The 23,181-nt window shown below is 50.9% G+C and overlaps 1 protein-coding gene across 5 annotated transcripts in view; it reads left to right on the forward strand.

Annotated features, from left to right (window-relative positions):
- PLA2G2C (phospholipase A2 group IIC) overlaps positions 1–17,266 on the forward strand; it is a 30,180-nt gene extending 12,914 nt beyond the window's left edge. For 3 of the 5 annotated variants that reach the window (XM_033228013.1, XM_033228011.1, XM_033228012.1), the window contains exons 2-5: positions 2,438–2,553; positions 5,151–5,295; positions 7,360–7,463; positions 16,193–17,266. In XM_033228013.1, coding sequence (XP_033083904.1) covers positions 2,514–2,553; positions 5,151–5,295; positions 7,360–7,463; positions 16,193–16,359 — 456 coding nt within the window. In that variant the 5' untranslated portion in view covers positions 2,438–2,513 and the 3' untranslated portion in view covers positions 16,360–17,266. The remainder of the gene's footprint in view (positions 1–2,437; positions 2,554–5,150; positions 5,296–7,359; positions 7,464–16,192) is intronic. The other 2 variants (XR_004441061.1, XM_033228014.1) reach the window with 2 other exon arrangements.
- Positions 17,267–23,181: the final 5,915 nt, after the last annotated feature.

Here is a 23,181-nt window from a genome sequence, read left to right on the forward strand (position 1 = left end):
TCTCTAAGCATTTGCTTATCTGTAAAGGATTTTATTTCTCCTTCACTTATGAAACTTAGTTTGGCTGGATATGAAATTCTGGGTTTAAAATTCTTTTCGTTAAGAACGTTGAATATTGGCCCCCACTCTCTTCTGGCTTGTAGAGTTTCTGCCGAGAGATCTGCTGTTAGTCTGATGGGCTTCCCTTTGTGGGTAACCCGACCTTTCTCTCTGGCTGCCCTTAAGATTTTTTCCTTCATTTCAACTTTGGTGAATCTGGCAATTATGTGTCTTGGAGTTGCTCTTCTGGAGGAGTATCTTTGTGGCGTTCTCTGTATTTCCTGAATTTGAATGTTGGCCTGCCCTACTAGGTTGGGGAAGTTCTCCTGGATGATATCCTGAAGAGTGTTTTCCAACTTGGTTCCATTTTCCCCCTCACTTTCAGGCACCCCAATCAGACGTAGATTTGGTCTTTTTACATAATCCCATACTTCTTGCAGGCTTTCTTCATTTCTTTTTCTTCTTTTTTCTTTTGGTTTCTCTTCTCGCTTCATTTCATTCATTTGATCCTCAATCGCTGATACTCTTTCTTCCAGTTGATCGAGTCGGTTACTGAAGCTTGTGCATTTGTCACGTATTTCTCCTGTCATAGTTTTCATCTCTGTCATTTCGTTTATGACCTTCTCTGCATTAATTAGCCTAGCTGTCAATTCTTCCACTCTTTTTTCAAGATTTTTAGTTTCTTTGCGCTGGGTGCGTAATTCCTCCTTTAGCTCTGAGAAGTTTGATGGACTGAAGCCTTCTTCTCTCATCTCGTCAAAGTCATTCTCTGACCAGCTTTGATCCGTTGCTGGTGATGGGCTGTGCTCCTTTGCAGGGGGAGATGCGCTCTTATTTTTTGAATTTCCAGCTATTCTGCCCTGCTTTTTCCCCATCTTTGTGGTTTTATCTGTCTCTGGTCTTTGATGATGGTGACGTACTGATGGGGTTTTGGTATAGGTGTCCTTCCTGTTTGATAGTTTTCCTTCTGACAGTCAGGACCCTCAGCTGTAGGTCTGTTGGAGATTGCTTGAGGTCCACTCCAGACCCTGTTTGCCTGGGTATCAGCAGCAGAGGTTGCAGAAGATAGAATATTGCTGAACAGCAAGTGTACCTGTCTGATTCTTACTTTGGAAGCTTCCTCTCAGGGGTGTACTCCACCCTGTGAGGTGTGGGGTGTCCGACTGCCCCTAGTGGGGGATGTCTCCCAGTTAGGCTACTCAGGGGCCAGGGACCCACTTGAGCAGGCAGTCTGTCCGTTCTCAGATCTCAACCTCTGTGTTGGGAGATCCACTGCTCTCTTCAAAGCTGTCAGACAGAGCCGTTTGCGTCTGCAGAGGTTCTGCTGCCTTTTTGTGTTTTTTTTTTTTCGCTGTGCCCTGTCCCCAGAGGTGGAGTCTACAGAGACAGGCAGGTTTCCTTGAGCTGCTGTGAGCTCCACCCAGTTCCAGCTTCCCAGCAGCTTTGTTTACCTACTTAAGCCTCAGCAATGGCGGGCGCTCCTCCCCCAGCCTCTCTGCTGCCTTGCGGTTAGATCGCAGACTGCTGTGTTAGCAATGAGGGAGGCTCTGTGGGCGTGGGACCCTCCTGGCCAGGTGTGGGATATATTCTCCTGGTGTGCCCGTTTGCTTAAAGCGCAATATTGGGGTGGGAGTTACCCGATTTTCCAGGTGTTGTGTGTCTCAGTTCCCCTGGCTAGGAAAAGGGATTCCCTTCCCCCTTGCGCTTCCCAGGTGAGGTGATGCCTCATCCTGCTTCAGCTCTCGCTGGTCGGGCTGCAGCAGCTGACCAGCACCGATTGTCCGGCACTCCCTAGTGAGATGACCCCAGTACCTCAGTTGAAAATGCAGAAATCACCAGTCTTCTGTGTCGCTCGCGCTGGGAGTTGGAGACTGGAGCTGTTCCTATTCGGCCATCTTGCTCCGCCCCCGCAGGCTTGAAATTATTGACAGGAATTTCTAGTCTCACTCTAAAGGAGAAGAAACCAAGATGCAGAGAGGTAAAGTTGATGAATAAGATGCCCGGGTATCAAGGAAGAAAGGCACTGTGGGACTAGATGCAAACCGAGCTAGGCATTCCTGTGTGGGATTTCTATTATGAACAACATAGATGCCTTTCTAGCTTGGGAGCAGAGGAAATATGGACTCCTCAAAAGAAAAAAAGAAGAGATGAAGGGATGATGTTGCCAAAGAAAGAAATTTGGAAAAAAAAAAAAACCAACATTTACACTTTTAAAACCATGGAACCTTCTTATTTTTATGTGTTCAGGTCTAAATGCCAGAAAGGATACCATATTCAAAGGGAATGAGATTTGAAAACGATTTCTTTGATTCCTCTGCCGAGGTCTTTCCAAGGCACTGCAATTAGGGTTTTGCACCCAAATACCCTTGCCTCATTTTGGTCGTTTTGTCCCGAACAGAGGTTCAACTGGGAGACCCCTCACACACAGGTGAAGGCGTGGCTGTAGAACCTCAGACCCCCTGGTCTCCTCAGAAATGAAGGTCATTGCCATCCTCCTCCTCCTCCTCTCCTGCTGTAAGTAGAGGGCTTGCTGGGACAGCACCAGGCTTCTGTCTTCCTGTTTATGTCAGTGGGAGGGGGGACTCTCCAGGTGGTACCAGGTGAAGGAAGTCACAAGTCACTCAGAAAAGAATCAGGAGTGGGCCGGGCGTGGGGGCTCACGCCTGTAATCCCAGCACTTTGGGAGGCCGAGGGGGGCAGATCACAAGGTCAGGAGATCGAGATCATCCTGGCTAACATGGTGAAACCCCGTCTCTACTAAAAATACAACAAGTTAGCCGGGTGTGCTGGCGGACACTTGTGGTCCCAGCTACTCAGGAGGCTGAGGCATGAGAATGGCATGAACCCAGGAGGCGGAGCTTGCAGTGAGCCGAGATCACGCCACTGCACTCCAGCCTGGGTGACAGAACGAGACTCCATCTCAAAAAAAAAAAAAAAAAAGAATCAGGAATGGAATGGGCTCCCTCCAATGTCCTCTTGCTTCTGTTTCTGCTGTGAAATGGGCTGGTCCCAGTGTTGGGATCTTATAAAGTGTCTAGGAAATCAGAGGTTGTCAACTATTTGCTAGAAAGGGAGTTTGACTACTATTTTACGCCCCTCTCCCCCAAGAGTCTCTTTTCCTTTGGATGCTAGTAGCCTTTATTTAAGGCCATTTGGATTCAGAACAAAAATGCAGACATACATCCAGCTAATTTAAGAATGATTAATGCTTATCAGAAAGACATTTTTATGGTGACTTATGGGATAATTGGTAGCTATAAGTCATTGCTTATTGCTTACCTCTGCAAAGTGAAAAAAGACCTACTGGGAAACAGTTTGGGGTCTATTGGAGACTCACAGACTCCTTTGCTGGATTGGTAGAGTGGAGGTTTGTCCAGATCCATTTTCCTGTCTCTTTCAATTGAGTCACAATAACTTTTGAGTCCCTAAGTCAAAGATGTCAAAAACAGACTTCCTTCCCCGCAGTGAGTAGTGGAACTTACACTTTTCAAGGTGATAGCGCAGGAGGATACCGTATGCAGGGATGACCGCCTCTGCAGCCCCTCAGTCTGAAGATCAACCCCTGAGTGCAGCTCCAGGGACTGCTTGGGCACCCCTGGCCTTCTTCCCCTCACACCCCCGTTTAGACTAAACACAATAGTGAGATCGAAAGCTCCTGAGCAAACTCCCCCAGACTCTATTTCTGTTTCTCTTCTTCAAGTTCATGTCTTTATTGTATTTTTCTTGCAAATTTACAACATGCTTATAATTAAAAAGTAAAATAAATGAGTATATAGCAACAAGGTAAAGCTCCTCCTCATCCTCCCCAGACCCTAGTTTTTTCCCTACCTCCAGAGGTGACCACTCTTAAGAGTTTGATATACATCCTCTATACAACCTTTACACACACACGTGTAAAACATCATAATAGGGAATACATGCTGGGTCGGGCGCGGTGGCTCATGCCTGTAATCCCAGCACTTTGGGAGGCCGAGGCGGGCAGATCGCCTGAGGTCAGGAGTTCGAGAGTAGCCTGGCCAGCTGGCCAAGATGGTGAAACCCCGTCTCTACTAAAAATACAAAAAAATTAGCCAAGCGTGGCAGCGGGCACTTGTAATCCCAGCTACGTAGGAGGCTGAGGCAGGAGAATTGCTTGAACCGGGAGGCAGAGGTTGCAGTGAGCTGAGATTGCACCATTATACTCCAGCCTGGGCAACTACAGTGAAACTCCATCTCAAAAGAAAGAAAGAGAGAGAGAGAGAGAGAGAAGGAAGGAAGGAAGGAGGAAGGAAGGAAGGAAGGAGGGAGGGAGGGAGGGAGGGAGGGAGGGAGGGAGGGAGGGAAGGAAGGAAGGAAGGAAGGAAGGAAGGAAGGAAGGAAAGAAAGAAAACACATGCTTATTGTGCAAAGACATGAGACAGCAGAGATGTATATAAAATGAATGTTGACTGTTTCTTTTTCTCTCTTCAATCCCAATTGCCTAGAGATAGTGCTATCAAGTATAGTTTATTTTTGAGACACATAATTTTGTTATTATCTCCCTGTCAGTGGACATGTGGATGGTTTCCAATTTTTTTACATCACAGATAATGCTTCAGCAAACCACTTTGTGTATGCATTTGTGCCCACTCTCATAAGCATCTTGTAGAAGCAAAAACAGCTGAGTTCATGTGTACTTGCCATTTAAAAAAATAATAATTGAGGATACCTTTCCTGCCTCTTAAGTATTTTGTTTCTCCTGTGAGATAAGGCCTGATGACATCTGGAGGGACTGGCATTTCTGGCTTTGAACTTTTCCCATTCATGTTGCATCAGACCCGAGGGTGTTCTGCCTAGGAAGGTGGTTTCCTGCTTTGAGGGGGAAGACTATGGTTGATGGGAGAGCCTTGTTCCAAACCTCATGGGAACTGGGTATTCATCCGGGTTAGCAAAAAACTAGCTGTGTTATGGGAGCAAATCTGAACTTATTTTCTTCCCCAGGAAAAGGGCTAATGATTCCAGCCATGCCCCTTGCACTTCGCTTTGGGGATCTGGTGATATTTCGAATTCTAAGCATTCTAGTAAGGGGAGGGGACATCAAGGCAGCATTGTGCTCATTGCAACTTCCTTCTTCCTTGTTTCCTCATTGGCAGTGGCAGCCCCCACCCACAGCAGCTTCTGGCAGTTTCAGAGGATGGTCAAACACATCACGGGGCGGAGTGCCTTCTTCTCATATTACGGATATGGCTGCTACTGTGGGCTTGGGGGCAAAGGGGTCCCCGTGGATGACACTGACAGGTGGGTGCAGAGGCTCTGAGGCCACCTATCATTTGTTTTGCATTAAAGTTCAAGCTCGAAGCCAGAGAGAGGGTGTTAGAATTCTTGCATGGCAAGTAACAGAAAACAATTCAGGCTAACGGAAGGAAGAACTGAACGGGATTTGGAGGATGTGTCTTGAGAAACCCAGCATCGGGGCCAGCTTCTTGAGTGTGTGATCTGTGAAGTTTCACAGGGCCCAACACTCATAAGGGCCTAAATGTGGTTTACTGCTCTGCTGCCGCCATCTTGAAATTCTTAATAAAGGGCCCCACGTTTTCATATTGCTTTGGCCTCTGCAATTATACATTGGTCCTGCCCAGAGCTCTAGAAGCTGTTTCATCCTCATAGTAAAAGTGCTCTGCTTCCAGCTCTCCAGCTTTTAGGACTATAGGCACAGCACAACTGACTCACTAGTCCTAATTCCATATTCTAGGAGAGGGAATCCAAGTGGCCCAGTTTGGAGAAGTTGTCCATCTGGGTGAGGTTGCATGGCACAAACCCGCTTCCCAGGCCTACTCCAAAGGGTGGGGGTGGGGAAGTGTGAGTTCCTAGAAAAAGTAGAGGTGGGTGTCATGTGGTGAGTGTATGTGTGGGGAGGTAAGAAACGGGAGAGTTTGCGTGTCATTTCATTTGAAGAAATAAGAAAGCAAAATGTTCCTTGCCACATTTAACCTAGTGTGGAGAAACATGTCGCCACAGTGGGGCCTTAAATATCACTCCTGGAGCTCAGGCCTTGTGGGTTGGGCTCATGGAACCATGGGAGGACCTCAGAGCCCTGGAAGGTCAACTGACACTTACAAAATGCCCATTATATGCCAAGCATGGGACTGGCGATTGGCACACAAACCTAATTTAATTCTTTCAGGGAATGCACAAGACAGTGATACCAGCCCATTTAACAGGTGAGGACAGTGAGTTGCTAAACCACTTTCCAAAGGCAATGCAGCTTCTAAGTGGCAGAGTTAGAATTGAACAAGAATTTGCCTGTTTCAAAGTTTGTCCCCTCTCCTTGATGGTCTGTACCTCCGCTGTCAAAGTCCAAAGGCTGATTAGAAATTGAACATCATTAACCAAAGCTGATCAACAGCAGAATCCTCACTTGCAGATGGGAATGGCGAGAGAGGGAGACTGAAACATTTTTCTTGGCCTTTCAGGCCTTAGAATCCAAGCTTAAGTTTCTGCCTTCCTGTGCCTTGAGCAGTGGCTGAGGACTTGGACTGAGTCTCCTGCAGTGCTGTCCCATCCAGCCCCCAGCCAACTCTGGGTGCCATGAGTAGGACTACCTCTACTTTTGCAGACAGTTGTCTCCTCAGAGACCATCACAGTGCCTGGCTCACAGTAGGTGTTCAGTAAAACGTGTTAAATGCGTGAATGGACCCAGATTTGTGTCCTGGGTCTCTCATTTTCCAGCTGCGTACGTTTGGGAAATGGGCCTCTCTGAATCTCAGTCCCTCCCCTACAAAAGGGAGACAATGGTTGTACTTCATAGGTTTCTATGAGTAGATAATGAGATAGCAACAGATACTAGAAAGGGCTCAGGAAATGCTACTGGTTATTATTTTTATTTTGTATTTTATTTATTTTTTGGAAGACAGGGTCTTGCTCTGTTGTCCAGGCTGGGGTGGAAAGGCTCAATCACAGCTCACTGCAGCCTCTGTCACCTGAGCTCAAGCAATCCACCCACCTCAGCCTCCTGAGTAGCTGGGACCACAGGCTGGTGCCACTATGCCTGGCTTTTTTTTTTTTTTTTTTTAAACTTAAAAAACATAGGAAGTCTCCCTGTGTTGCCCAGGCTGGTCTCAAACTCCTGGACTGAAGCGATCCTCCTGCCTCATCCTCACAAAGTGCTGGGATTACAGGCATGAGCCACCACTCCTGGCCTATTTTTATTATTATTGATAATTCACCTCCCCACCTTCAATGCCTTCTTGCCTAGAGGAGGAGGCAGGAGCCCTTTCTAGTCCCCAGATAAGGTCCTCCAGCAGATTCCCGAGGGACCCACTTCCAGGCACAGCCCCTCATTTCCCTCTTGTCTCGCCCCAGATGCTGCCAGGCACATGACTGTTGCTACGAGAAGCTGAAGGAGTCCAGCTGCCAGCCTGTGTTGAACGGCTACCAGTTCCACATCGTCAATGGCACAGTGGTGTGTGAGTAGCCTTTTCTGTGTGGAAATGTCTTTTAACCTGGGCCTTTCCTTAACATTCACCTCCTGTTTGACCCAGAGATGTTTTAGAAAATGAAATGCTTCCGAGTGCTTGGAAGGAGGCAATCCTGAGCTTTTCCCTGATGCTCCAGAGCTTCTCGGAGTGTCTGTGCTTATCCTGCCCTGGTCTCTCCCGCCCATGGGTGTACCTCCTGAACTCTCTGGGAGCCCAGAGCCCTGCAGATGGTACATGCTCAATACATACTTGTACACTTGAGTTTACACTGAATTTTGAAGCTTCCTTTGACAACTGTTACTGTTGATAACGTGTTTCCTTGTTTCTGTCATGTGTTAACAAAACAGTTCAGCTGTCTTCCAGTTGGACAAATATTTATTAAGGGTGACTGTATGCCAACCACTAAGATAGGTGCCGCCAGGGCTACAAAAGCAAATAGGTGGGAAGGGAAGGGGGACTCACATGTTATTGAGCTCGTTCAAGGAGCCATGTGGACAAGCGGATCAAGTGCCCTGCACATGGGGTGTGGTCCTGGCATCTGGGGTGTGTTCTGCTGCTGGTAGGGTATGGGTATGTGCATGGCAATCCTGGTCTACACAGCAGGCACATTCGGAGGCAGTGGGCAGTGGCCTTTGGTGAGTACCATCCTTTCCAGCATAGCCAGGGTGGGTCCTGGGGTCCCAGGCTGGGAGGGTGAAAAGCACCGAATAAAGAAGTGGTCCCTTACAGCATGTGGCTCACTTCCTGCCTGGCCTCGTGGGGTTGCATGAACCGCTTTCCTTCCCAGGTCTATTTATTCACAGCTGTGAGTGTGCCTTGGAGTTCCTCTGTTTCCTCCTGAGGTCAGGGAACCACCACCTCTCCGCCACTCATCCCCTAGGGCGGGAGATACATCCTCCATCCCGTAGTGGGTTGCAGGGCTCAGACTCCCGGTCTCCTGAGCTCCCCCCACCCACCACTCCAGCTCAGCACACACCAAGACCCAGAGTTAGCACTGTGAGGTCTCCCTGGAACCAGCTGTGTGGGCTGGGGCCTTGGACTCCTACACCGGGAGGACCTGCCTTGGCTTTCAGCCTGCTTCTTGGCCTGCACTACCCACTGCCACCAGGACGTGGTTGACAGGGAAAGAACCTCCTTTTTTGTTCCCCATGTGAGCTCAAGGAGACTGAGTTGGAACTCTCTGGTGTGGTCCTTCTCAGGCCTAAAGCAAAGTGTCTTTTCTGTGACACCTCCGACGCCATGTTCAGGAGAGGGGAAGGGATCAGGGTCTGGTGGGAGGGATGGGGATTGGGGACTGGAGAAGCTGGCTGCCAGGGACCAAGTTTCCCATAGCCTCTTCCCACCCGTCTTTGCCACAGGGGTGGGGATGCCTGGCTGGCCCAGCCCAAGCCTCCACCCTGGGCTCCTGTGGACTGACTGCACTTGCCAGGGCTGGCCTGGGCTCTCTGTACCCAGGGAAACTTCTCTATTCAACGCTCTTCACCCTCCCAGCCCAGGACCCCAGGAGATGAGGGAGAGTGGAGCAAAGGTTGAGGAGCAGAGGCTGGAACCCCAGGCAGTGGCACTGCTGGGCGGTGGTGGGAGGTGCAGGCAGACGCTGGGAGTTGGACCAGAAAGTACATGGCCTGGGCTGTACTTTCTTCCCACGTTGCCCCTGCAGAGCAGAAGCAGCCAGTTGCTCCTGAAGCCTTGATCAGGGCTCCTTAGTCCAGAGCCCTGCTCAGGGCACTAGTGTGGGAGGGGGCTTCTGCATCAGTACCAGGGCATCAGCACCCGCCTCCCCAGCTGACCCAGCCAGTGAGGACCAGGCCAGCCCCTGTCATCCCCATCCCCACCTCGCCAAGCCCCTGCCCCCAGGAGCAGGGCTGAGAGCCAGGTGATCTGGGTTCTAATCCAGAGTCTGCTGCTAACACGTGCTGAGCCCCAGGCCATTGATTTACTTGTCCCAGTATTGAGTGAGCATCCACTGGGTACCCGCCCAGTGCCGGTGCTGTGCCAGGGGCCAGGGGCACAGAATAAAGCAGAGCCAGTCCCTGCTCTTCTGGCATTCACAGTCTTGTGGAAACTCCAGAGCTAAAGTGCCCTTAGAGATCGTCCAGATCAGTCCCTCATTGTAGCAATGAAGAGACTGAGACCCACAGAGGGGACGAGTTTGATCCAAGAAACAGACAAGATTAAGATGCATGTGTCTTGAAACTTTTCAGTGCTCTGGAACATACCGTCTGGCCTGAGTTGTCTGGGCTTTGGTTTTCTCATCCATGAAATGGGTACAATAACAGCAGCTACACTGTATGAACCTCTGTGGTAGATGCTGTACACACAACACCTGAACTCACATGATAAACCTCTGAGGTGACATTATCTCCCGTTATCAAGGAGGACCCTGAGGCTCAGAGAGGTTAAGCACGATCGCCAAGGTCACACAGCCAGGGAAAGAAGAGCTGGGATTCAAACCCCAGGCACCCTGTCTCACACCAGCTTCCCCTGTGGAGGGTGCTGTGTGTGTGCGTGATTGGAGGCCGCCACACAGTGTAAGTCTCAGGAGCTGCAGCAAACTGGTCAGGATGCTCTGCCCTGGCCCAGGGAAGGAAAGAGAGGCGGATGGAGTTTACTTCTCTGTAAGGCCCCGGCGCTTAGTGTTCCTGCTAAGAGGCCTCGGAGTCAGGCAGCACTGGGTCTGATTTCAGCTCCACCCTTTGTATTAATAGTTGTATTAATAGGTTAGTGTATTAATCTCCTCACCTGTGAAATGGAGATAATTGCCTGTACTTCATCAGGCTGCTGGAAGGATTAGCTAACGCAGCCCAGCTGCAGGGGCTGGCCAACAGTAGGTGCTTCATTCATGCCCTTCTTTTTAGATGTGGAAATTCCTCTTTTTGTCCAAGTTTTCTTTTCTTCTTTGCTTACAGCACTGGGATTTTCTTTATTACTGTTTCTTTGAAGAGTCTGCTCTGTACTTGTGCCCATTGGGCTAGGATGAGTGACCCCTTATGAAATAAAACCCCTTTCCTGGCCAGGCACGGTGGCTCATACCTATAATCCCAGCACTTTGGGAGGCTGAGGTGGGGGGATCACTTGAGCCCAGCAGTTCAAGAACAGCCTGGGTAACACAGTGAGACCCCTGTCTCTACTAAACATACAAACAATTAGCCAGGTGTGGTGGTGCAGACCTGTAGTCGCAGCTACTCAAAAGGCTGAGATAGGAGGATCACCTGAGCCCGGGAGATGAGGCCACAGTGAGCTGTGGTTGTGCCTCTGCACTCCAGCCTGGGCGTCAGAGTGAGACCCTATCTCAAAAAAGAAAAACAAACAACCAAAAAAACTATTTCTCTATCCTAATTGCACCTCCGTTCAAAGAGCTGCCCCTGCAAGAGTTAACCAACTCCCTAGCCTCCCCTGAATTCTGAAATCCTGCACCCAGGCCTGGTCCAGGTTGCCTAGCAACCAGGGGCTGCTCTGGGATGCAGTAGGTAAGCAGGGGAGGGAAAGGAAGAAAACAACTTGGTCTGTCCATGACTCTAAATGTCACTGAGAGATCAGTGCAGAGAAAGGCCTGTCACCAGATCCCAGGGCCCAATTTGCCTGGTGGTGAGAACAGCTGTCCTCAGGCCACCTGGGAGGTGGTTATCCTTCCTCTTAGTGGGCTTACATAAGTACTTGGCATTTTTCCAGGGGACTTTAAGCTCACTCAGCAGTGACACCCCCTCTGCCCACATGTACATACATGTATGGTACAGGGAAGACCCTGTGTGGGAGGCAGAGATGAGGTTTCAGCCAACTGAACCTCCATTATCTACATCTCCTGGCCTCTGACTGCCTCCCTCTGCCAAAGCGGGAAGATGAAAATGGTAACTGCCGGAATTTGTATTTTGCAAAGACTTTTCTCATTTAGTGCTGAATATATTCCTCATCTCAGCCTCCACTCACTGACACGCTACCCACTGTCTCTCCCAGCATTCATCTCTACCTGAAATGATCTTGTTTACTTCTATGTGTCTGTGTGCATCGACTCTCCCCCCAGCTAGAAAGTTCCGTGAGAGCAGGGAGCAAGCATGTCTTGTTTGAGGTCACTGGTTCTCACAGAGCCCACAGAGAACCATGCCTCTGGACTAAGCAGTGTGGGGTCTGCTGGCTTGCACCTGTGCCCCCAGCTCCTAGCCACAGACCAGACACATGTTGGGAGCTCAATACTTGTTTGTTGAATGAGTAGATGAACAAAAGCACTCATGAAATAGGCAGTGCACGTATCTTTATCACCATTTGAAAGCTGAGGAAACAGGCTTGGAGAGGGAAGCAACTTGCTTGAGACCCCAAAGCACAGAAGCAGCCTATCTGGCCCACGAACCTGGCTTCCTGTCTCCTAGGTGTCAGCTGCTGGCACTGGCCTGTAGGCCATGTGAGTGTGGCCAGTAAGGTGGTCAGGAAGGAGCCCTTACTGCATGTTAGGGTCAGGAGATCAGCAATGAGGAGGACAAAATCCTTGCCCGGAAGGAGCTTGCATTCCAAAAAGAACAAGAGACCGTAGTGTATTTATTAATAAAGACACATTCAAACAGGGCCAGGTGCTCTGAAGCACCTCAGACAAAGGCTGCAGAATGACAGAGGTCAGGGGTCAAGGAGACAGAAGGGTGCCTGCTTTAGGTGGTCGAAGAAGGCCTCTCTGGGGAGGTGGCATTTGGTCTGAGACCTCAGGACCAATGTGCTAGGAGCAGAGGAGCCTTGGGAAGAATGGAGATGAGGTTGGACAGGGTGAGACACGCGCCTTCTATGTCAATGCAAGGGAGTCATTGGAGCATGTGAAGCAGAGGATGCTCTACTTCTGCCCCAGAAAGATCACTCTGGCTACGGTGCAGAGAAAGAAGAGTCAGGGGGGAAAGAAGGGCCCCATTAGGGGACTGTTGCAGAGCATTGGGAGGCACAACCACAGCCAAGATCAGCACGGTGACAGTGGGGATGGGAAGTGTCAGATGCCAGGAATGCTGTGCAGGTAGGGTCAGGGGCGGCAGGACCTGCTGATGGGTTTGGTGTGGGATGTGAAGGGAACAGAGGCTGCATCCCAGGCTCCTGGCCTGAGTAGGGGTTTGGTGTGGGGTGTGAAGGGAACAGAGGCTGCATCCCAGGCTCCTGGCCTGAGTAGGGGTTTGGTGTGGGGTGTGAAGGGAACAGAGGCTGCATCCCAGGCTCCTGGCCTGAGTGGGGCTGTAGATAGTGGCACCAAATACTGAGTTCGTGAAGATGGGGGAAGAGCTGATGATGAAGGCAGCAAGAGTTTGGTGTTAGTCACCCTGAGTTTGAGACACGTGTCAGACATGTAAGGGGAAGGCAGGTGGACACGTGCTTATTGAAGTCTGGAGCCCAAGGGAGAGGTGTGGGCTGCAGCGGAGAAATTGGGAGTATTCAGAGTTCTGACACTGAACAAGAACACCCCTGAGAGAATTCAGAGACAACCAGGGCTGAGGCGAGGGGCTCAGACTGGGGCCTGGGCCAGCCACAGGCAGGAATGCAGACTTGTTGCCTCTTCTTATTTGTGGAGACGTAGTTCATGCAGCAAGAAAGGTGTTCCGAAGCCTTCCTTTCCTTTCTTCATGCCTCAGTTTCTCCATTAGCACATTAAAAGATGCAAGGTCTGGAGTTAAGCTTGTTTTTAAAAGGCGGCTTCCAAAGATGGTTTTTCTTGGCCTGGGACTGTCTCATCATCCAGGTCATGAAAGGCCCGGTCCATGGTTGAGAAATGCCACAGAAGTGACAGTCCACCGCAAAAGACCACTGCTCCAGATCAATTCTGGAAGGCCTGGGGATAGGGCAGGTCACTGAAGTAGAACTGGATGTCAGATGCATGCATTAGAAAGGACAGGAAGACCAAACGAGAAAGGGAGAGGGGGCAGGGAGAAAGGAAGGAGGGTTAGAGACTCGAGACGAAGGAAACAAGAGATGGAAAAGAAGAAGAGAGGACCAGAAGACAGTGAGATCAACAGAAAGAGAGAGGGATGAGAAAGAAGGTGGCTGAGGAAGGTGAGAAAAGTTTCCGGGGCGACAGCAACTGGACCAGGCCCTCTGGTTGGACAGTGAGGCTGGCTGGGGTCCTGAGCTCAAGTAGCCCCCACCCCCTGAGAGAGTGGGGGGCTACCTGGGGAGCTGGGCTTGATGCATCTGGAAGGATTTTCACAGGGGCGGGAGGGGGAGTGGGAGGGCAGAGGGCACCCAGGCGCTACAACAGTGGGAGCAGCGAGAGCCGCAAAACCGGAGAGCCAGAGGAGTGAACATCCCTGGCAGATTTCCTGCGGGCAAGCAGAGGGGGCAGGAAGCTTGGCGGTGTTGGCACAATGTGAGAAGTTTCAGGGAGGCGTGGGAGGACGGCTTCTGCAGGACGCAGACTTTGCAGAGGGAGAGTGGCAAACAGACTGACTGCAGCCAGCTCGGCCGGCTCCACAGGGCGCTGCTTTTTCTCCACGTGGAGCTGGAGTGCATCACCCTGAGAACAGCAGCAAGCCCCCGTAGAGCACCTTCTGCGTGCCAGGCACATTCAGACCACTCGTCGGTACACACCATCGATCCTCACCACCACCCCAGGAACGGGACACTGTCATGTGTTTTTGAAATGATTAGGTTTTAGCATCATTTCATAGACGAGGAACCTGAAGCTAACTTGCCCAAAGTCCCAAACCAGGGTGTCTGGTGGCCTCCCCTCCTCACTGCCAATCCTGAGAGCGGACTAGGGTGGAGTTATCTGGAAAGAGGAAGCTGTACCTGAGAGCCCTAAACACACACGCACACACACACGCACATACATGCACACAACACATGCACACGCACGCACATACACACGCATGCACAGATGGACACATACCTGCACACACATGCATGCACATGCACACAAGCGCACGCATACACACACATGCACACGCATACACACACATGCATGCAGTGCTACAGCTCTGATTAGTGGGTAAATAAAACGTCCCCATCTAGTGGTGACTCGGCCAAAGTGCAGAGACTCAACCCCAAAGGTCCATAGAGGCTTCATTCATTTCTTCTCTTATTCTTTATTCATGGTTTCTTTTTTTTTTTGAGACGGAGTCTCGCTCTTTCGCCCAGGCTGGAGTGCAGTGGCCGGATCTCAGCTCACTGCAAGCTCCGCCTCCCGGGTTCACGCCATTCTCCTGCCTCAGCCTCCCGAGTAGCTGGGACTACAGGCGCCCGCCACCTTGCCCAGCTAGTTTTTTGTATTTTTTAGTAGAGACGGGGTTTCACAGTGTTAGCCAGGATGGTCTCGATCTCCTGACCTTGTGATCCGCCTGTCTCGGCCTCCCAAGGTGCTGGGATTACAGGCTTGAGCCACCGCGCCCAGCCCATTCATGGTTTCTATTGAGCATCTGCTTTGTGCAGCATCTGTTCTGGATGCTGGGGACACTGTGATGAGCCAGACAAGGTCCCAGCCGCACACAGCTTATGCTTCTTTGAGGGGAGGCAGACACAAGCCAGGAAACCATTAAGAGAAGTTCAGTAAAAAGCACAGTGAGTGAGACAAATGGGTACGGAGGGCGTGGCCAGAGAGAGCTTTAGTTCAGGCAGTCAGGAAGCGCCTCTCTGAGGAGGTGAAATGTGAGCAAGCCTCAAACAGTGGCAGGGATCCCACCCCTTGCAGATCCTTGGGAGAAGCATTTTAGACAAAAAGAACAGCAAGTCCAAAGGCCCAGGGACAAGGCAGAGCAAGACCTGTGACATGAAACAGCCTGGTGTGCCCAGAGCAGGGAGGCTGGGAGAGCGGAGGGGGAGGGCGATGAGGGTGAAGAGGCTGGTGAGGGTGGCATCCCGGCAAGTGTGCCTGGCCATGGAGGCCACGGGAGGATTCAGCATGTCTTTCCCGAATAGGAAACCACACTGGGGCTGTAAGCCAGAGAGTGAACATAACTCAGGTTACAGTTTGAGATGGTCCCTGCTTATTTCCTTCCATGAAGGAGGAAGAGCTGTTGATGACAGGGATTTGGGCAGTGGCCAAAGAGATGGAGAGAACAGGGCAGAGCATGGGCTATTTTAAACACAGAGAAGATTAGCAGGAACTGCTGGCAGACCGGATGTGAAATGTGGAAGGAGCGGGAGCAGCGAGGTCGGCTCCTGGTTTCCTGAGAATGTGGGTGAATCACCGGCCCACAGGCAGAGGGAGCACTGGGATATCAAGGGTTCCATTGTGAATGCCTCAAGTTGGAGATGCCTGAGACATCCAAGTGAGATGTCAAGCAGGCAGCTGGAAATAGGAGATGAGCTCTGGGAAAAAGCTTTATCACCCTGGCCTGTGCACTGCCCGGGTGAACTCACTCAGGGCCCCTCCATGCAGCCCACACACCCCTCCTCCTGCTTCCTTCTAGGCTTCTCCTCATTCCAGCACTCATGGGATGCTCAGATGTGATCAGGGAAAGGCTTGGGGATGCAGGGAAGCTGTGGCTGAGAGCCCTAAACACACATACATGCACACACACATACACAGACATATGCACACATGAGCATACACATGCACACACTTGCACACAAATGCTTATGCACACACATGCATGCACACACATGCATGCACACACATGCATACATGTATCCCTTTCAGTGGCTTTCCTTCCTGTTTTCCACCCTTGGCCCTTTGCAGTGAGCTCCCCGCTCCCCCCAGCCTTGGAACCAAACCCTGGGGCTGGGCTGGGAGCCCCCAGTGACCCTCTGTGTCTCTGCAGGTGGATGCACCCTTGGTCCTGGTGCCGGCTGCCACTGCGGGCTGAAGGCCTGTGAATGTGACAAGCGATCCGTGCACTGCTTCAAAGAGAGCCTGCCTACCTATGAGAAAAACTTCAAGCAGTTCTCCAGCCGGCCCAGGTGTGGCAGACATAAGCCCCGGTGCTAGGGACACCACAGGGTCCTTCTCGTCATGCAGCATCTGCTCTAGCGTTGCTCTTCCGGAAAGCCTTCTCAGATCATCCCCGACAGGCCCCTGTTCTTCCCCTGGGAGGGAGGACAAACTGTCTCCTGCAGGGCAGCTCACCTTTCAGCATTCTGACCAAGGGGACTCCTCAGCATCGGAGGACTGGAGAGCAGAAATGGGAAAGACGAGATCCCTGCCCTGCAGGAGCTGGCATTCTGTGGAGTGGGGAGGACTACAAATGCATGAATATAGAAGTAAGAGACACATTAGACCATAGTAAGTGCTATGATGTAGTAAAACAAAGGGACGGGATAGAGATGCACCCGATTCCACATCCCAGGGTTCCAGGAGGGGAGAGGCCCCAGGATCTACCCCAAACTCTCTCTTCACCCCAACTGCAAACCAGGACGTGGAGCAGACTTGAGCGCCAGGCCCACACCCAGCTCTAGCTGGGAACAAAGCCACCACTTTCCTTGCCTCCCTGTGTCCTTACTTTTTATGATGTCATTCTTAGTTTTTCTTATCAAGAGGCAGAATCTGTTTTCCCCACCTTGTGAATCTGAACTGGTCTTGTGGCTTAGTTCGGTCAACAGAATATTGTGGGAGGGATGGTTTACCAGTTTTGAGTTAGGCCTCAGGAGGTCTAGGGCACGTCTACTCTTTCTTAGGATAGCTGCCCCCACCCTGCAAAAAAGCCTGGGCTAGCCTGCTGGAGGATGACAGCCCACCTGGATCAGTTGTCTCAGCTGATTTCAGACACATGAGAGAGAGCTCAGAGAGACTCAGCTTGTAGCTGACTACAAATGCATGAGGGAACCTGGCTGAGACCAAAACAACTGTTCAACTGAGCCCAGGCTAAACTGCTAGCATGCATAATTGTGAGCTAAATAAAGGCTGCTGTTCTAAGTCACTGGGTTTTGGTATGGTTTGTTAGGCAGCCATAACTAACTGGTGTAATTGGTCCTTATTCCCTTATTCACTGAGAGTGATGGGTTCTCAGCCCTGAGCTGGACTTGGAGGCCATGGAAATGTCGTGGACATGGCCTTTGTTCCTTACCTTGAAGGTGCAGAAGGAGGTCAAGTTCATGGAATAATGGAGAATATACAGCTGTAATCGTTTGCTTGTTCAGGCAACACACATTTATGGAGCATTTACTATGTGCCAGGCACAGTGCCAGGCAGTCGGGATTCAGAGATTTAAAGAAAACAAACACAAATCAGGTCTAAAACTCCTGGGGAGAATGCTGAGAGTGGTACCAGCTTTTAGGAATTCAGACACAAGATCTGGATTGAAAAACAGACAGATGTGAAGACAGAAAAGGACACCAGATGGGGAGGGTCAGTGGAGGGTCTGGGGGCCCTGGCTCCTGCGCTCTGGCTGGCTCAGCTTGTACTATCATGTGGGTGACTGGCCTGCTCTTCTCCCGCACACACACGGGTAGAAATTGCAACTGCAGATGGGCAGCTTGAGGTTTATGAGCATCAGGGAGATTGTTAAGCCGACCATGAGGGAAGCAGCCGTAGAAAGGTGAGCATGGAACCAAGGTGGCCAGGCCCAAGCCAGCAGGCACCCCCCTACCTCGGGGATCCTGACTACTGCAGAGACCAGCTCCAGGCTGTGAAGGTGCCTGGCTGACCGATACAGTGGAGGAAGAGGGGCGAGGGCCAGGCTTAGGATGGGGGACAGGGTTCCCATGTGAGATACAGGCCATCTCTTTCAAAAAATGTTTTGAGACAGAGTCTCGCTTTGCCTTACAGGATGGAGGGCAGTGGCACGATCACAGCTCACTGCAACCTCCGCCTCCGGGTTCAAGCGATTCTCCTGCCTCAGCCTCCCAAATAGCTGGGATTACAGGCGCCCACCACCACGCCTGGCTAATTTTTGTATTTTTAGTAGAGACAGGGTTTCGTCATGTTGGCCAGGCTGGTCTGGAACTCCTAACCTCAATTGATCCACACACCTCAGCCTCCCAAAGTGCTGGGATTACAGGCAGGAGCCACTGCGCCTGACCCCACGCCATCTTTTTCACTCCCTCCTCTCTTCCATCCCCTAAACCTATAAGATAGAAATGATGGGCCCTTGATGGTATGCAAGCCCCATTTGTTTGGCACTGATGCCCTGATTCTTGGAGAGCTGAGGTGGGAGTGTAGAGGGATGTGCAGACGCTCGCTGGGAAAGCCTGCTATCCTCAAAAGGAAATCATCCATTCCATGAGCACATGTTGCTGACCTACTCCAAGCCAGGCCCTCTGCGCCAGACTCCATGGAGCTCTCAGACCAAAGGGAAAACAAGTAAGTAGGGGATTGCAGAACAAGCTGGGGGTGCTGGGATTGGGGTGGGCTTAGGGAGCAATGCCCACCTCCTGGAGGGTGAGGGAAGGTTTCCTGAGGAGTGCTGGGGGTCTGACATCCAATCTGAGACTTGATGAGGAGGCGTTAGGAGGGCTGGTGGGGCCATGCAGAGCCTCCCAGGCTGAGGGTTGGGGAAAAGCAGCATATGTCTACGCAAGCTCCTTGTCCACCTGCCTCGCCCATCTCCACCGAGGGCTCTTCATCATTGGTCCCTGCAGCCCAATAACCTGGGTGATGAATTCTCATATTCTGCATCCCACACCCAATCTGTTGGCACTACCTACAAAATGCATCTAGATTCTGTATTTATAAAATGCTTCCATCAAATGTTTACATGGAAAAAAGAGAGGGGAACAACCTAGAAGCTGGCCACTTCTTACGACTTTCACTGCCATCTTCTTGGGTGGGAGCCACCATCACTGGTGCCTGGGTCACTGCAGCTTCTCTATGTCGTTCTCTCTGCACCCACACTCAGCCCCTCCGTCTCTTCCTCACACAGCAGTCAGCCAGCAGTGACCGAACCTGGCACTCTCTGCTCAGACCCTTGGTAGCTCCCACTGGGCTGTCTTTACAGTGCCACCCCTTCAAGTCTGGACTGGAATCGCACCTTCTTGATGAGGCTTATGCTGACCACCCTATTCAATCCTTTCCTTTCCCATCAGGGTTGCCCATTCTCTCTGTTCTCCTCCTTATTTATCTGATGAAAACTGGGGACCGGGGAGGGACTGGTGACTTGTTGCAGGTCACCAGCTAGTGCCCAGCAGGGCTGGAATGTGAGCCCCTGTCTTCCGATTCCTGATGTCTTACTTCCCACCCACTTTCTCAAAATGAGGAAGTTGGATCTGAAGTCCTCTGAGTCTCAAGCTCTGGAGTTGGAGTTCAAACCCTGTGTTTGCTGCATGACCTTGAGTCATCTACTTGGCTCATCTGGGCCTCAGTTTCCTCCCTGCAGAAGCAAAGCTGTGAATAGTCCCCACTGTAGCAGGATGAGGCGCAGACAAAACCCCTCAGACACCGGGTTAAGGAAGGATTTGGCTTTATTCGGCCAGGAGCTTTGGCAGACTCTCATCTCAATGGCTGGGAGCTTCAGAAGACTCACATCTCAAGAACCAGGCTCCTCGAAGACAGAGTTCCTGGCCCTTTTAAGGGCTTACAACTCTAAGGGGTTCCACGTGAAAGAGTTGTGATAGATTGAGAGGACATGTGGTCAGAGTGGGGGGTTAATCTTCTAACCTTAGGCCTGGTCATCAGTGGTACCGGCTGGTCTTGCCTCTGACTTCACTTCTGTTGTTTTTCAACTTTTACTTCTGCCTCCTCTTCAGAGACAGGAGACAGTAAGAGAAATGGCTTCTCTCCTCATTCCCCTCTTTGAGAACCTCACTCACTAGTGGGAGTTCTCACTCTCATCTTCACTACCCAGGTCTTCCTGCCAGTCCAGTTCCATTGATTCCTAGAGTTGCATACTGTCCTGTTTTCCAACAAGGATCAAGTACTTCTAATGGGTTATCACTTTCCCTAAACTACTTTTGATAGTCCAATTCATCCATTCCACCTTTCCGGAACTCTGTCGTCGGTAAGTGGTATGTAGTCTCCATGTGATCCCCAATACCTTTGCTGTCTTCTGTACCAAGTCAGCTACAAATGCCGGCCTGTTGTCCGAGCTGATTCATAAGGGCAGTCCAAACCTAGGGATGAGATCTCGGAGAAGCACACGGGTTCCTTCACGAGCTTTCTCAGTTCATGTTGGATAGGCCTCCACCCACCCAGAGTATGCACACACTAGAACTAGCAAATACTTGTTACTTCCACATTTGGGCATCTCGGTGAAGTCTACTTGGAGATCTTCAAAGGGGGCTGCTCCATAAGCTTGTATGCTGGGCAGAACGGTTGGACTTGCCTAGCATTGTGCTGCCGAGAGGTGACGCACTGCTGCACCACTGTTTTGGCAAGGGCTGACAGATGTGAGATGTAGAAGTACCAGCTCAACAACTTTTCAAGTGACTCTTGGCCTAGGTGGGTGGTCTCATGCACAGCCAACATGACTGCGGCTCCTAGCAGTTGTGGCACGGCTATTCTTCCATCCAATAACCGGATCCATCCCTCTTCTACCACCTGCCCTCCCTCTACCTGGAGAAAGTCCTTCTCTTTTTTAGAATAAGTAGGTACAAGGTCAGGTGCCTGAGGGAGGAGGGGGCTGTGACTGATGCCCAGTAGGGGGTGGATGCTGCTTTTTGAGCCTCTGAGTCAGCTCGGGAGTTCCCCAAGGCAATCAAGGTGGAAGCTCGCTGGTGTCCTCTGCAGTGCAGAGAGCATGGGCTTCCATACTGCTCTGCCTCTAATAATTACAGGATCTCTTGCTGATACTTTATGTCTTTTCCCCCAGAGTTCAACAGGCCTTTTTCTTTCTATAACACCCCATGCCCTTGGAGGGTTAAGAAGGCATACTGAGAGACAGTATATATATTTACAGTCGTACCTTCACTTAGCTATAAGGCCTGAATTAAAGCAATGAGTTCGGCCTTCTGGACTGAAGTACCTCGGGGCAACCATTTGGCTTCAATGACAGCGGCGTCCAGAGTTACCACTGCATATCCCGCACACCTCTCTCCTTGTGGGTTGACAAAGCTGCTCCTGTCTACATACAGCTCCCAGTCTACTGATGTCCAAGGATAGTCTCAGAGGTCAGGCCTGCTAGAAGAAACTGTGTCCAACACCTCTACACAGTTATGTTCAACTGGGCTCTCTGATACCGGGAGTAAGGTGGCAGAGTTCAAGGTGTTGCAAACTTGAATGGTAATGTGAGGATTTTCACAGAGCAAGCTTTGATACCTAGTTAGTCTAGCATTCCTTAGCCAATGATGTCCTTTGGTATTCATTAAAGTCACCACAGCGTGGGGGGGCCTTTATGTTCAGGTTTTGCCCAAGAGTTAGTTTATCTGCTTGTGCTAGCAGGGCAGTTGCTGCCAAGGCCCTCAAACATGGGGGCTAACCTTTAGAAACTCCATCTAGCTGTGTGGAGAAGTAGGCTACCAGTCTTGGCCAGGGCCCCACTATCCGGGTTAAAACTCCAACCGCCATCTTTTCTCTCTCTGACACATACAGTGTAAATGGCTTTGTAAGGTCAGGTAGCCCCAGGGCCGAGGCTGACATGAGCTTCTCTTGTAACTCATGACAAGCTCGTTGCTGTTGGGACTCCCATTCGAAAGGCTCTTTGTTACCTCCCTTTGTGACTTCGTACAGAGGTTTGGCCAGTACTGCAAAGTTTGGGATCCATAACCTGCAGAACCCCACAGCTCCTAAGAATTCTCTCACCTGCCTTCTGGTCTTAGGCTCCAGCAGGTTGCAAATGACCTGCTTTCTTTCTGATCCCAGGCTGCACTCCCCCTGTCGGAGAGTAAATCCCAAGTAACATACCTGCTGTCAACAGATCTGAGCTTTCTTTTTGGACACCTTATACCCATAGTACTCCAGGTGCCAGAGCAGGGTATCCATTCTCTTGGCGCACTCGACTGCTGTGGGCTGTCCCGGCAGGAGGTCATCGACATACTGGAGCAACACGCAGCCTAGGTCCCTAGTGGGAAACTTTCGCAGGTCTCGAGCCAGGGCCTCCCCGAAGATGTTGGGGGGGGTTCTTGAACCCTTGGGGAAGCCAGATCCAAGGGTACTGAGTGGTGACACCTGACCCCAGATCTTCCCACTAAAAGGCAAACAGTTTCTGGCTCTCAGGGTCTGGTCTGACGCTAAAGAAAGTGTCCTTCAGGTCCAGGCAGGTGAATCATCTGTCCTCAGCTGGCAGCAACCCCAGCGATGTGTACGGGTTAGGTACTGTTGGATGTAAAGTCACTGTAGCTTGATTGACCAAGTGCAAGTCCTGTACTGGCCTGTAGTCCTTGGTCCGTGGCATGGGAACAGGCAGGAGGGGAGTGTTCCATGGAGACCGACATGGGACTGTAATTCCAAAGGCCCTCAGGCACTTGAGGATGGATACAGAGCTTCTCTGGGGACCGGGTACTATTTTTGCCTGACTGGCTGGGCCTCAGGCTTAACTTCTATGAGTACGAGGGCCTGGTTGACTGCCAACCCTGGAGTGTTGTCTTCCGCCCACACCCTGGGCCACCACTTAGCCAGAGCTGGTCCTATCCCTTGGCCTGGCTCAGTTAAGAAGAGTCTCCATTCCTCCTACTGAGAAACCATAAGGGCGATGATGATTCCCATTCCACATAACTTTAGCTGTAAAGAGCCGTGCTTTGTAAAACAGATGGCGGCTCTCAGTTTGCTAAGTGGCTCTCAGTTTGCTAAGCAGGCCCCTTCCTAGCAAAGGCAAGGGGCAGTCAGGCATGCACAGGAACTGGTGAGTCACTTCATGCCCCCCATGGTACAGGCCTGGGGGAAACAGAGAGCTTGCTTTGACGAAACCCCTGTGGCTCCAATTATATCAATAGTCTTTTTGGT

Source organism: Trachypithecus francoisi, unplaced genomic scaffold (assembly GCF_009764315.1).
Source record: "Trachypithecus francoisi isolate TF-2019V2 unplaced genomic scaffold, Tfra_2.0 Lachesis_group12, whole genome shotgun sequence".
In the NCBI taxonomy this organism is placed as follows: Eukaryota; Metazoa; Chordata; class Mammalia; order Primates; family Cercopithecidae; genus Trachypithecus; species Trachypithecus francoisi.